This window comes from Pristiophorus japonicus, chromosome 2 (genome assembly GCF_044704955.1).
Source record: "Pristiophorus japonicus isolate sPriJap1 chromosome 2, sPriJap1.hap1, whole genome shotgun sequence".
Lineage (NCBI taxonomy): Eukaryota > Metazoa > Chordata > Chondrichthyes > Pristiophoridae > Pristiophorus > Pristiophorus japonicus.
Genome location: NC_091978.1, coordinates 171,218,203 through 171,233,133, shown reverse-complemented (window position 1 = coordinate 171,233,133; position 14,931 = coordinate 171,218,203). Strand labels below are relative to the sequence as shown.

Below are 14,931 nucleotides of genomic sequence, written 5' to 3'. Positions count from 1 at the left end.
GGTCACGGTTCGATGCTGGGGGATAAAGGATATGGCCTTGCCAGTTGGTTCATGACCCCTCTGCGTAATCCCGTCACTGAAGCAGAGAAGCATTATAATGAAAGTCACATAGCGACACGCAACATTGTTGAAAAGACAATTGGAGTCCTAAAGCAGCGCTTCGAGATGCCTGGACCATTCTGGAGGCAGCCTACAGTACCACTCTGACCAGGTCGCTGAGTTTATTGTGGTGTGTTGCATGCTGTGTAATCTAGCTATAAGGACAGGACAACTAATGCCAGATCAGGCTGCAGGTCCACCTCCAGAAGGAGGGGAGACAGAAGATCCAGCCGGCGAGGATGAAGAGGAGGAAGAGGCGGAAGAAGACGCAGGCGAGGACCTAGGGGAGCGCAATCAGCCTGGCGATCTAGCACCGGGACCACCACCCCACTCCCGAAGACCAGTACCCAGTGGCAGTTACACGGCTACTAAGCTGTTGCGTCAGCAGCTCATTTATGAATGCTTTGCATGAACTTTCATTGTGGATATTCACATTTTCATTTACAGTTAGGGTTAATCAAAAGTTTCATTTGCGTGAGGTTTCATTTTTGCCTTGCCTACATTGGCCTGGCATCTGCATTAAAGCTTAGCTTAAATAAAGTTACAGCTATAATAAAAGACTGAACAAATAATGATGAACATCTGTAAATATGTTATGAAAATGTTATCCTTAATGTGACTAATGTAACTAAGTGAGAGAAGGCACAACAATTGTTGAATTCAATAATGTTATTTTTATTAACACAATGAATGAATTTTAAAAAATTAGTTAACAACACCCTCCACGCCCCCCTCCCCAACCCACCCTTCCCCCAAACCCCAAACAACCATGAACAAAACATTAACAATTTAACAATGTAATTGAAAACACCCCCCCAACCCCCTACCTGCGGCCACGTTTCCCTCCAGGTCCTTTCCCACCCCGTGTTCTTACCCCACCCACCCGTTTTGGTCTATGCAGACCAGTATGAACGCAGTGTGCAATGTGGGATGGCAAGACTTCCTGCCGTGGTGGAGGTGACGGAGTGGATGCAGAAGCCTGAGGCTCCACTTCTGAATAAGGAGGAACTGTGTCCTCCGTACTCGCTTGAGTGCTAGGGCTCTCACTCCGAGCTGACCCTACATATTGGGCTGCAGTGCCGTGTCCTGCCAGCAACGCATGCCGAAGGGAATTGGTTGCAGCGGTCTGTTCGCAGATCGCCTCCAACGCCTCCCGTGCTATCTCCGTTTGCACAGAAGACCAGTTGGAGAAATTTGCGTTGAACTGGCTCCAGTTCGTGGAGAACTGGCTCCAGTTTGTGGAGAAACCCTCGAACCCCTGGAAAAGGTTGCAGCTGATTGCGACCGTCTCCCTGCACAGGGATATCAAGCACTCAGTCTGCCCGTCTGAGGTATGGCATAAAAGCTAATGGACTTGGTAATAAATATTTAAGAATGACAGACTTAAATTCAATACCGGAGATGCAATGTTCGATTAGAAATTTTCATTGTATTGCATATGAACAATATTTCATGAATATAAAATTCAACTTACTGTTAGGATGCACAAATTAATTCATAATTTAATTAATACAATAAAGAAATGAAATTTAAGTTTCCAATTAAAATTTGCATGCATCATTAAAATATTACATATATAACATTTTAAATGATCAGCCATGGTGGTGCAGGCTTGAAGGGCCGAATGGCCTACTCCTACACCTATTTTCGATGTTTCGATGTTTCTATGTAACATACAACTTACTCTGACTGCTGCCAACAAGCTGTTCCACCTTTTCCAGCACTGGTCAGGTGTCCATATCTCATTTGATGTCGATGTGACGACATCGGCAATCTCCTGCCAGATTTTTCGGTAGGCACAGGGTGGAGGTTTCCTATGCCCACCCCGTGTCAAGTTGTCCCACTTGCCATGTACAATATTTACAAGTGTCTCGTTGGCCTCCTCGCTGAAGGGTTTTGCCCTTTTTCTTTCGGTTTCACCCTCCATTTTGATATTTTGATATATAACTTTTTATTAAAGTTTACAAATAATTTCTGAACTTTCTGGCCACTTCCACAATAATAAATAAAAGAATATAAATTTTTTATAAGTAAAAATAACTATTTTTGATCTCAAGATAATCAAACCAGCCCAACAAATCTCTGCCTCTCTGCCTTCCTTCACTCGCTCTGTCTCCACTCTATCTCTCTCTGACCCTCCCTGTGCCTTCTGAGCATATGTGATGACCCCTGACCTCTCAAAACGTGGCAAATAAAGCCAACCGAAAAGAAAATCCCACACATGCGCAGAATAGCGTTGCTAGGGAAGCTTTTTTTTTTAACTTCCGTTTTCGGTGGGCGATCATGAGGTCGCCGAAAAATCACATCGCCCATTTGACATCACTGGGGTAAGGCCGAGTGGAAAATTGCAAAAAAAAAGGGCCTTGTGCCGGAGATCAGCAAGGTCGAGATGTCCCACATCGCTGGAACAAGGCCCATTTTTTGGGGCCTTAGCCACCTAGTGGAAAGTCTAGCCCAAAAATGTTAAATTTGGCAGGGTCTAAGGGAATTCCATTCTCCCGGGTTTCCGACCACATTCCAGCACCCCCGCACCCTCCGCGCTTCCAAGTTAAAATTCAGGCCAATGAGTATTCGATATTTATAAGAGAGACAGTTGGAAGCATGTATTTAGAGAAAGATGGAATGAGAAAGTAGGCAAAAAATCAGTCGTAGCTGAACAAAGATACAGGCCCAGAAATTGGCCACATTCGCCCCCCCCGGAGGCAATAACGGGGCACCAGGCATTCATCAACCGGGCACGGCGAGAAGATTGACTCCCATTATATTCGGTGGGAGGTTTGTGGCGGCAGTATGGTGTTGCGCTCCGATCTCCTTCGCCCGGAGAGCATGACGTCAAAACCCAGTTATGCCCGGTACCTGAACTTCGGTTTCGTTCTCACCAGCATCGTCGGGCGAAAACACCGGCAGCTGCAGGAGGCATTCATTGGGAGGCCGGGTGCTTCAAGGGTGATGCTTAAAGGCGAGGTGGCCGAGGTAAGTAAAAATAGATCTCAAAGGCTGTCTTTGAATTTTTTTCGCTGCTTTATCTCCTGTAAGGATTCGGCGAAAACATCGACAGCAAAAGATTACATTTTTGGACTTAAAAGACTTCAAGTTTTGGACATTGCTTTTAACTTGGCTGTTACTGCAGAAGGGCAGACAGCATAACGTGTGACAGGTCCAAACATGTTCCACAGGAATACACATCAGGTGAGCAGGAATGGATCAATGGCTAAAGTGGCAGGAAGATGGTTGATCGGGGACCCTTTGTCATGTAATGGGAACCTATCAGTGAGAGATCAAGAATATTGGTCAGTGCTCAAGACACATAGGAAGCTTTTCGACCACCCAGACTTATCCCCAGGAACAGGACAGTTGACAAAGACACCGTCCAAAAAGGTGTTTCATTTGCTCTTTCAGTTGGACTGCCTCAGGCGAAGGACTAACTTTTGGCGCAAGAAGAAGCATTTTTGCAGGTATAAGAGAGGCAGTTTTGGCTGCCATCTCTCTCTCTCTCGCTTTCCTCTTCTAAGCTTGCTTGCTTCGTTCAACACACTCAAAGACTGGGCACTCCATCTGGGATGGAGAGAAGAAACCCCATCTACAAGCAAAGAGAGCCTTGCTCATCAGGAGAAGCAGCGAGTAAGCCAGAGGGGTAATTGGTGAGCATTTATCCCAGCCCACACATCTTTAAGACAACCACATAGTGTGAAGGGGTGTCGTGTGTCCCAACCAAGCCTTAGGGCTCAGCCCGTATCATAATTCGATTAGTCCATGTCAGCTCTGTTTAGCTTCCGAAGCCCACCCAGTCCCAGTGGACTGTGGTTGATACAACCACTCGGTTATGGGGATTGTGTTGCGTATGCTGGTGATGGGCGGGAAACCACAGCCAGTGCCGGTGTACCAAGTGGAAAATATTGGCGTCTTACGGGAGGGGGTGCATGTGCAGTAGCATGGGGCCCCATCGTTTGTAATAAAGTGGGTGCACACCATGACCGGCACTGACCTCAAGGGGTGCCAGAGCAGGGACGCACAAGTCATATTTTGTCCCCAGTACTTGAACGCGTTCAATCGGCCAGAGTGCGGGTTTGAATCAGAGAGTGCAGAGCCTATTAATTGCACCATGGAGGCGATGGCCCAGGGCCATGTTCCACCTCAGGTAGCATATGCGGGCAATGGGACGTACTGCGTCATGACGAGCATGGACCAGTACCAGGTGCACCGCAACATTTGGTGTCCGGTCACCAACACTACTTTCTGCTTCAAACCCCACACCGAAGTTTAAGTGGCCCAAGAGCGCATCCTTCCAATCGCAGAGCCATCCACGGTACACATCACGGTGAATGACACAATCCATAATCTGCAGCAGTACATCACACAGTTTGGATATCAGATTCCTTTTCTGCCCGAACACCTCACAACGTTAATAAAAGCTGCCGAGCTCTCGCAGAAAGATTATTTTATATTGGAACAGACAAACCGAAACACAGGGGAGGAAATTAAAGGGATAAATCCCCCGCCATGGTGGGACATTGGTTTGAATGTAGAAGTTCCTCCATGGATCCGGATTTGCTCGCACACTCTTGTAATTATACAATTTCTCAGTGTAATGTATTTGTTGCGGCTGTCTTGCAAATAGCAAAGCAAGGTGCTCTGAAGTGGGTGGGAGGCCTCTGTTAAAGGTTGAACCTGAATGTTTTTCTCTGTAAATGTGTTGTACGAATGTGTTCGTATTGTATTTTAAGGGATGTATTCGGGGTGTTTTAAATTAAAGTACATAGGGTTGGTTGGAGGCCACGATGTGCTTTCACCAGCGGACGTTTGATATTCCAGAAAAATTCTTGAAATATCATCGGGGGGACAGTAAGGATTCAGCGAAAACATCGACAGCAAAAGCATAAACTTTTGGACTTTAAGTTTTGGTCATTGCTTTTAACTTGGCTGTTACTGCAGAAGGGCAGACAGCATGACGTGTGACAGGTCCAAACATGTTCCACAGGAATACACATCAGGTGGGCAGGAATGGATCAATGGCTGAAATGCCAGGAAGATAGTTGATGGGAACCCATCAGTGAGAGATCAAGAAGATTGGTCGGTGCTCAAGATACAAAGGAAGCTTTTCGACCACCCAGACTTGTTGGAGACTTACCCCCAGGAATAGGACAGTTGACAAAGACACTGTCTGAAAAGGTGTTTCATTTGCTCTTTCAGTTGGACTGCCTTAGGCGAAGGACTAACTTTTGGCACGAGAAGAAGCATTTTTGAAGGTATAAGAGAGGCAGTTTTGGCTACAATCTCCCTCTCTCTCTCTCTCTCTCTCTCTCCTCTTCTATGCTTGCTTGCTTCGTTCAACGCACTCAAAGACCGGGCATCCGTCTGGGATGGAGAGAAGAAATCACCATCTACGAGCAAAGAGAGCCTCGCTCATCAGGAGAAGCAGCGAATGAGCCAGAGGGGTAACTGGTGAGCATTTATCCCAGCCCACACATCTTTAAGACCACCACATAGTGTGAAGGGGTGTCGTGTGTCCCAACCAAACCTTAGGGGTTTAGTGGGGAGGTTTTCTGCAAAGATCATAGGTGTACGCACATTCTCTTGGACAGATTCGGTGTTGCCCTATCGAACCAAGTAGGGGTGTTTTAGTCATGGCTACTTCACGTTAGGGGCCTATTCAGATGGGCCAGGGTTGTGTGTTGTATTGTGTCTGTTTGTTTTATACCACCAGGGTGTGTGCTTTAACTTGAATAAAAGCATTGTGACAGTTAAGACCGAAAGATCTGGCTATAACTGTGTATTTCTATTCACTATTATAATTCCAGTGTTTAGAACTGTTGTAAGGGGGGTGTAATTTGAAACCACCAAGGGTAAAACTACTTATACCCTCGATCAATCAGCTCAGCACTCTGCTGCAGTGCATTGGGCTGGTCGTGCCGGATCACGGTTGCCAGCGGGGTCCGGTTAAGTTCTTTTGCAGAGCCTGCAATGATGGCCCTTCCCTTTAAGGGAAGGAAGGAACCTTCCAATGCGGCAGCGCTGCACGACCCAGTGTGCAACGCTGCACACCTACTGCCCTGCCTGCTGCCGATTGTGCTCCAGGAAGGAAGTAGAGGCTTGATTTAGTGATCCTTCCTGCAGCTCAAATGCCGAATTTAAAAAAAGTTAAAACACATTAGCGCCTGCCGCTAAGTTTTTCCAACTTTTAAAAGTTATCCCCGAATTTCTCCCCCACAGACATTTGTGAGAGCCAAACAGAGAAAAAAAGGATACAGGACATGTGAAATATTAACAAAAAAAATGAGGAAGGCAGAAATAGGAGAGTGGAGACAATCTGATGTATTCCTTTTTTGTTCATGAACAATACCACAGGAGATCAGCTCATGTTTATTTATGCATTCAAATAATTTCAGATGTACTACTGGAGCATAGACCATGTTAAGTAAGGTATTGGTGGGCTATAGAATTTTATGATGCGTTGCTCATAGGCAGCTGGGATCTCGAGAGTTAATGAAGATCATGTACATGTACATGGATCAACTTTTTTTTGTTTCCACTTTTTGTTTCATGACCAACTAATAAGCATTGTAAGAATGGCATGATACATACTACATTGCCTTGCGCTTGATACAAAATTTTGGTCTGAAAACTTGATGCGAATGTTAACAGGAAGTAAAATCACTGTACAAAATATGTGATGGGGAGAACTTGACAACTACCAATGATTGCTGGATTTTTGTGAACACATGATCAACAATAGGTGGTTTAAAGGAAACAATCATGACTGTGAACTTAGCAATGTATTTCATTTCATCTAGTTCACTCTTTATTCATTTATGTCATTCGAAAAGTTTCCATAACAAATATTTTGAAAGCAAGATGTGAAATTATATTGTACATATTAAATTCAGGGCTTAATGTTTTGCATTTTACATTTGCTCATTTGGTCCTTGATTGGTTATTGTTGATTCATTCTAGTGAAATTTAATATTTGCAACATCTGGAGACAAGAAATGTCATTGTGATCATTTAAGTAATTCGTCACTTTGCTGTGTAACAGGACAAGGTAAAACAGTAGGGGTGCCAGGAAGTGAAATGATTGGGGTAGTTGATGTGAAAGTTTTTAAGCTTTCATTAATAATATAGATTGTGTGCAATCTTCATGAACCTTGCTGGTTATATTCAAATTACTGTAAGAGATTAGTGAAGTATTTAATTGTCATAATTAGACTACTTTCCTTTTGTAAATGAGTTTAATTAAGGAGTAGACTTTTCCCTAAAATTCAGAAACTTTACGCTCAAGATGCACAAATAGAGTAATCATTATGTTAGAAGTAACAAGATCTCAATAAATTGTTCTAATTCAGTCAATCAATTCCATATGGGCCTTTGGAAACAAGATGACAGCAAGTACTTCTGTTCTGTGCGATACTGATTGGGTAATTCACACAAGTGTTATTGGTGTCTCTGGAGATCTTAAAATATTGACTAGCCCAGCATCTGAATTGTATTTATAATTTAAACTGTGTTGGAGCTATTCTAGCATAGCATATGAATATTTGTGCTAATTAAATATAATTTACTTCTGATTAGTCTAATTGAAAAATTGACGCTTTTCTAACTCGAAATATCTGTGGCAAATTGGAAAGTGTATTTACTGAACCATAACAAATAGTACACATTGATACACAAATATTTTAATTCATTTGTGCATTGAAGTGTATTTAAAGTATTTTTTCTCCTGTTTCCTTTGTATGGCTCTTCTCATACCTAACACCAGGAAGGATGTTCTGCTCTTTGATTGCTGCCAATACCTCTCTAAAACCATGCTACTTGGCCATGAGTAACCAGCCCTTCAGCATTTCTTTCCTCCCTCTATTTTGTACCTACCCACACTATCCATTGTGCTGCCCTTGAAATACATTATTAAAAATACATTTCCAGTCCTCTTTCTTATATTAAATATATATTTCATTGATCCTGTTGCCAAAAGGAATCCTGTTTCAATGTTTTTGCTCCACAGATGGGATTGTTCGGCTCCAGAAACTACTGATGGGTATGTACATTAGGCAGAGCCCCTTCTTGCTTTATATTTTTATACATCAAAGATTAGCCTGGTCAAATCATTCTAAAACGTTTTGGCTTCCATTTGGCTGTAAAACTAGCAAGTAAAACCAGCTTTCAGCCATTGAATAACCAATGTTTTGGAATTTACATCAATCTCCAAATTGTATGATGTAAGTCAGGACCAAGAGGGAGAAAAATAGTTAAAAAATTAGCTCTAAAGTTAGAATAGAAAGATTACACAAGATGAGCTAATGTTAACATAAAGCATTCGGAATTTCCTTGAGGGTTCTCCTAATTTGCCGCTGTGATTTTGGCGGAAACGTAAACGGGGGTTTTGCCGATTTTCTGTTGACGTTATGGTGGCCAATTAGGAGAACTGCTGAAGAAATTCCCAGCAAAAGTAATACAAGTAGGAGAGAGACAATAGGGAAATATTTTAGGTGTTTATTTTTCTATTGTGAATTAATATTACAGCTATTCCTGTTATCTGAGTAACATAATAAACATTATTACCACAATGTGAACAGGAAACCGAAGAAACTGATACAAAAGCAAAATACCGCGGATGCTGGAAATCTGAAATAAAAACAGAAAATGCTGGAAATACTCAGCAGGTCAGGCGGCATCTGTGGAGAGAGAAACAGAGTTAACATTTCAGGTCGATGACCTTTCTTCGGAACAGTATTTTCACCATTTTCTGTTTTTATTAACTTAAGTAACTGTGCCAGGGAGACTGACGTTTCCTGGACCTGCCAGCAGTTTAATCATTAAAAATCTGTTACACAAGCGAATTTCCATTGTGCATTTTTGAAAATCTCAATTTTAAGCATTTTAATGTTTCTTATGTTTTATTGTAAATGTTCTGTGTGTTCTTTATATTTGGTCCTGTAGATACAGTCCTACAGCTGCCCTGTCTGATGATACAGAGTAAGTGGTATCTTGCGTTTAAAATGAATGGAATTGCATGTGCTTGATCAGTATTCGCAATTGCTTACTAAACCCCTAAGAATAATGAGTTTGTCTAGGCTTGCGTGATTAACTGCTTTAACTGTATATAGCAACACGCAGCTAAGGCTTACTGAGAACAACATATTTTATAAAAAACAGGTGAATTTCATTTAAAAATTACACCAGATTTAGTGAGAACTGAATATAGAATGATCTTTCCAAATTGAAGTTCTTAATATTGAGTGCCAATTGCTAATAGGCTATTGTGAAACAATTGTCCGTGCGTATTCTCTGTATCTCTAAAGCAATTGGTACAATATGGAGTAATTTTTGAGTTTAACATCAACTTACTCCATAATGCAAGCACGTGCCACGCTGGAAGGCAGACAAGGTTTGAGGGTGTGGGGTTGGGTAGGGGAGGAGGCAGACAGGGGCACCAGTACCTGGAACACATTGTATTTTCTTGGCTGGGTTTGGTCATTCTGCACCAGTGACTCAAGCTTTCCATTCCATACTTGCATCTTCACAAATGTGAAACAAAATGTGTTCTCAATAATGCAAAAGCAAAATACTGTAGATGCTGGAAATCTGAAATAAAAACAGAAAATGCTGGAAATACTCAGCAGGTCAGGCAGCATCTGTGGAGAGAGGAAGCAGAGTTAACGTTTCAGGTCACTGACACTTTGTCAGAACTGTTCTCAATAATTATATGCAAAACTTTCAAAAAGAAATTGTATATATATTTGAAAAGAATACATTTTCAGGGTTATGGGGAAAGAGCAGTGGTGTGGGATTAATTAGATAGTTCTTTCAAAGAGCAGGCATGATGGCCGAGTGTTGTATGATTCTGTGATTCTATAAAATAAAAATTGCTATTCTAGCTATAGGGCAGATGTAAAAACACATTTCTTGACTGCCTATTTCTCTGCTCTGCATGTGAATTTGGTTGATGTTATTTTGCATGCTGAATAAACTGTTTGGTGTTTGTTCTTGATTGCTTCAATTTCAATTTTGCTAGAACAGTAATGATCTCTTGCCAGCAGTCAAAGAAAATCACTGTTTGCACTTCAATGTAATCATCACGTAATAGTTTCATTGAAATATTCAAAGCACGATATGAATCAGTGGGGACGGTGGAGGGGGTCAGAACCATTTAGAAGCACAAATAAAGTGAAAAAGTGTTAAATCACAGTAGAGTTAAATGAACAGGTGGCACTTTGGAATAGTAACTGCTCAGCTTGGAATGGGTGTGATGTGAAGAGCCATTTATTCCAGTACATTATCAGTATCCTATTGGAGGTAATTGTGACACAATATCCAAAAACCCAGATAAACCAACATAACACAGAAAGTTTGAGCAACATTGCTCAGAAGAGTGTCTCATACTATTTTTCTTGACCGTACATTTGGTTGCCCAGTTCTTCTTAATCTTTTCCGCCTCCCATTTGGCTTTGAGTGCACTTTGGGATGTTCCACTATAGGAGGTGAACCAGACATGTTATTGTTGATTCTGAGAGTTACTAAAATACCTAAAATAATAGCTTTATAATTGGTGACAAAAAAGTAACAGACTAAACAGATTTGCCTGCAATTTTTTTTCATAACTGTGTAACTTTTTTTAGTAAATCAGAGTATAAGATTCAGAGTTACAATGGGCCCAAGTTTTGGCTGGAGTTGCTCCTATTTTTTTGGAGCAACTAGTTTAGTATGGAGTATCTTAGAAATCGAAATTCTCGGCTTCAGTTCTAGTTAGTTCGAATAGTTCCATTTTAGAATAGATTTTTTTTTTCAAAAGGGGGCATTACCAGCCACTTACGCCTGTTTTGCAAGGATAGGCAACAAAAAGTTACTCCAAACTAACTTAGAACGGAGTAAGTGTCGATTTTTGTACGCTCAGAAAAACCTTGCCTACACTTTATAAATTAGGCACAGGTAGCGAGAGATAGGAGGGGGAAGGGAAGTTAGATGGAAGTTAGGGGATTTTACAAAGCATTAAATGCTTCACTTTTACCAATAAAGAGCCATCATCAATATTAAATGATAAATAAATCAATAAATCAACCAATAAATCAATCAATCAAAAAAAAAAAAAAAATAATAATAAAAAAATCAATCAATAAATAAAAAATGTAAAGTTTCTACTCACCTACTGCAGCACTGGGAGCCCTCCAATAGCCTGTTGAAAAGCTGCTCGGGTGGGGCCCATCTCCAACAAGTTGCCGGTCGGGCGGGCCCCGCCGCCGATGAGGAGTTTGGGCGGGGCCCGCCCCCGAGGAGATGCCGGTCGGGCGGGCCCCGCCGCCGACAAGGAGTTTGGGCAAGGCCCGCCCCCAAAGAGTTCGGGCGGGGCCCGCCCCCGAGGAGATGCCGGGCGGGCGGGCCCCGCCGCTGACGAGGAGTTCGGGCAGGGCCTGCCCCCGAGGAGATGCTGGTTGGGCGGGCCGGCTACTCGGCATGGGATAGGAGCAACGTCCCTTCGGCCAGGGATAGAGTTTTCGCCTGGAGACAGGACGCGCTGGGAGAGCCCGGAGCTACTGCACACGCGCACAGCCTCCACTGCGCACGTGCGCAGCTGCCGCCACTCTTTAGCGCAGGGCTGTAGCTCCGCCCCCAGCAGCTCCTGCTGCGCTGCGCTAAGCTCAAACGGGCCTACTGATATTGGAGAATCACGAGGTAAGTACTTGCCGCTTTTTCAGTTTGAGAAATTAGGCGGGCCTCTCCGAGGTGCACCGTTCTACCGGGGCTCTGAAACTTGGGCCCTACCTCACTCCTTATACCCACATGTACGATTCCACTAAAGTGAACAAAGGAAACTTTTTCCAAAGTGAAGGCAGTGCAGCATGAAAAATTAAACAGAACCGTCTGTGAAATAAAACCAAAGAATGGACAGGACATTCCGTTCTGAAAGATTATGTAAAGAATGAGTCTTTAGAGTTTAATCAAATCCGACTCCTGTGATGTATGAGAAGTGTCAGAGGAAGGATATTGTTAAACATTGCACACTCAAAGTTAAAATAAAAGGTGATGGTGAGTCGGGCCCTCTAATATTGGGTGTAGACAGGAGATGTAGTGTAGACAGGAGATGTAGTGTAGACAGGAGATGTAGTGCAAGCTGCACATGCCTTCTGTATACAAGTAGCTTAGCCACTGCTCATTACTGTGCACTTGCCAGTAATAAAATAACTCCATTCCAACTTTTATTCATGAAAAAGAGAAGATAGAGGGGCCAAAATTGCCCTCTGCCCAAAACGGGGCGCACCCTCCATTTTAAAAGTTTTTCTCCACCACAACCCATGCGGCGGAGTTGCCGTCGAAATTCGGCACCTTGAAGTTTTTTTCGGTCTGGCAGATGTTGTGTCGGCTGAGGGGCGGAAATGGCCTTGCAGTGGGTCCGCCGTCCCAATCAGTCATCAGCACAGCGCGGTGTGGATGTGCTGCGTCGTGCTGGCCCATCAAGACGTCTCTCCCCTTCAGATAAAGGGGAGGACTGCTGCAAACTCTGCAGCCACTTCAGTGGCAAACACTGGGTCACCAGGGAGGGTTTTGGCCGGGCCAGCCGACAATAAAAAATAAAATGGCTTTGCCGGCAGCTGCGCCGACCAACAAGAAGTGCTCGACAGAAAAATCTGTCGCGGGCACTGACCTGCGGTGGCGCTCCTCCCGTGGGGCAATTCTGCAAAAGGGATATTTCCCATTCGGGAAATTTCAGGAAGGGGTCGCTGCCGGTCGGTAAGGGTTTGGCACATGCACGCCACGGCGGTAAAATGGGCGGAGCGGTTTCCTGGGCTACTCCGACCCTGAGGAAGTGCAATGTTGAAAATGGCGGCCCCTCCATGGAGTGTCGGCGGCCATACCTTGCCACCCCTTGGTCGCCGCTTTCAGACAGCCAGAGGGCTTATCGGAAGGGGCAATTTCGGCCCCAGAGACTGTTATTCAGGCAAAAGGTTAGGGGGCTGAAATTGCCCCTTTCTATAAGGCCCATGGCCGCCTGGAAGTGACGGCCACGGGTCGGTGCGGACTGGCCGTCGAGCATTCGCGGAGGGGCCGCCATTTTATAAATTGCCTTTCCTCAGTTTTGGAACAGTGTATGGGACCACTCCGCCCTTTTAACCACCACGTCTTGCACGCGCCGGTCCCTTACCAACTGGCGGCGACCCCTTCCCAAAATTGCCCCTTGGGAAATTGCCCCGCAGGAGCGGCGCGCCACCGATTGGTGCCACTGACAGTTTTTGCTGTCTGTACCCATTCTGTGGCTTGGTGGCATGGCCGCCTTTAAAGGGGAGGTGGCACTGCCGGCGACTCCATGTTTTCTTTTGTCGGCCTGCTGCCAGGTCGGGACGACAATTATGCCCGTGGGTTCGGCAGCCTGGCCTGGCTGAAATCCTCCCTGCTGGCCCAGTGCTTGCCACTAACGTGACTGCAGAGTTCGCAGTGTCCCTCCCCTTTAACTGAATGGGAGAGTTGTTGTGACGCGCCAGCACAATGATGTCATCAGTGCGGCGCTGATGCCTTGCAGCGTTGGCCACTTCGCCCCACCCCCACTTCCGCCCCGATGATGAGGCCACTTCTGCCCCGTTCCAAAAAAAAGCACAAAGTGCTGCATTTCTCCGGATTGGCCGCCCCATGCATTGTTCAAGAGCAGTAGGTGCGACCCGTTCTGGGCATTTTCAACCCATAGGAACTATGACACGACTCTTTGTTGGTGAGAATGTGAGAATCTTTGAGAATTATTTTGAACTAAATTCTTACCAAAACATGCAGCATGCACCGCCTCATGAAAGCAACTGTAAATTTTATTAAAATCAGAAGATAAAACTTCAAGGGTTGGTGGAAACAGATTGTTTGGAAGTAGCTGAGGGGCACGATGAGATGACAGAGGCACACAGGGTGGGATCAAACCTTAAATCGGTGACCGCCTTGGAGGAGGTCTAGTTTATATAACATTTAGGGGTAGAAATTGCCCGCAACCCCATTTTGATGTTTATTACTGCAACAGCGGTCAGGTCGCCTCTTGTGCGACATTCGGCTCTTTGTTTTGTTCCGGAAGTTGGTCACAATGGGGGTGGTGACTACACTTGAGGGGCAACAACGCGGCAGTGGCAGGAACTGAGGGGCAGAGGTTGCCGACGGTGCAGAGTCACCGCCCGATGATGTCATCACGGCGCCGCATCACCACAGCTCTCTCCTTCACTTAAAGGGGAGAGCCTCAGCACTTTTAAACCTTCAGCCCACTTACCCACGAGGGAGGGTTTCGGCTGGGCCAGAAGCCTGGCACCTAAGAGGGTTGCCAGGCTGCCTGTTGGCAGCCCAGCCGAACCTGTGGCCATATTTGTCGGGCTGACATGGCAGTCAGTCGACAAAAAAAAACATGGCAGCAGTGGCAGTGCATCCTCCCCTTTAAGGGAAGCTGCACCACCATTTTAGAAGGCCACAGCCTTACTGGACCACTGGGGAAAAGCTTGTTTTGGCACCGCCGGGCGGGTGGAAGATTTTTCGAGGTGAATGTCGCTGTTGGGGGTTAGATTGGCGGTGCACAATGTGATGATGTGCGTAACATTAGGCCCTTTCTATCCACTATATCCAGGCCCCTCAATATTTTATACACCTCAATGAGGTCTCCCCTCAGCCTCCTCTGTTCCAAGGAGAACAAATGCAGCCTATCCAATCTGTCCTCATGGCTAAGATTCTCCATTCCAGGCAGCATCCTTGTAAATCTCCTCTGCACCCTCTCTAGTGCAATCATGTCCTTCCTATAATACGGCGACCAGAATCCGTTCGCGGGTGAAAAAACAATGCATGAGAAACGCGGGTGTTTCAGCCTCAGAAACATCAGTAAGTAGGAAG

The 14,931-nt window shown here is 44.8% G+C and overlaps 1 protein-coding gene across 5 annotated transcripts in view; it reads left to right on the top strand.

Moving 5' to 3' along the window:
• The window catches only part of LOC139242191 (LIM and calponin homology domains-containing protein 1-like), a 570,211-nt gene that overhangs the window by 454,408 nt on the left and 100,872 nt on the right, over window positions 1-14,931 (top strand). For 3 of the 5 annotated variants that reach the window (XM_070870287.1, XM_070870279.1, XM_070870273.1), the window contains 2 exons: window positions 8,096-8,128; window positions 9,031-9,066. In XM_070870287.1, coding sequence (XP_070726388.1) covers window positions 8,096-8,128; window positions 9,031-9,066 — 69 coding nt within the window. The remainder of the gene's footprint in view (window positions 1-8,095; window positions 8,129-9,030; window positions 9,067-14,931) is intronic. The other 2 variants (XM_070870268.1, XM_070870269.1) reach the window with 1 other exon arrangement.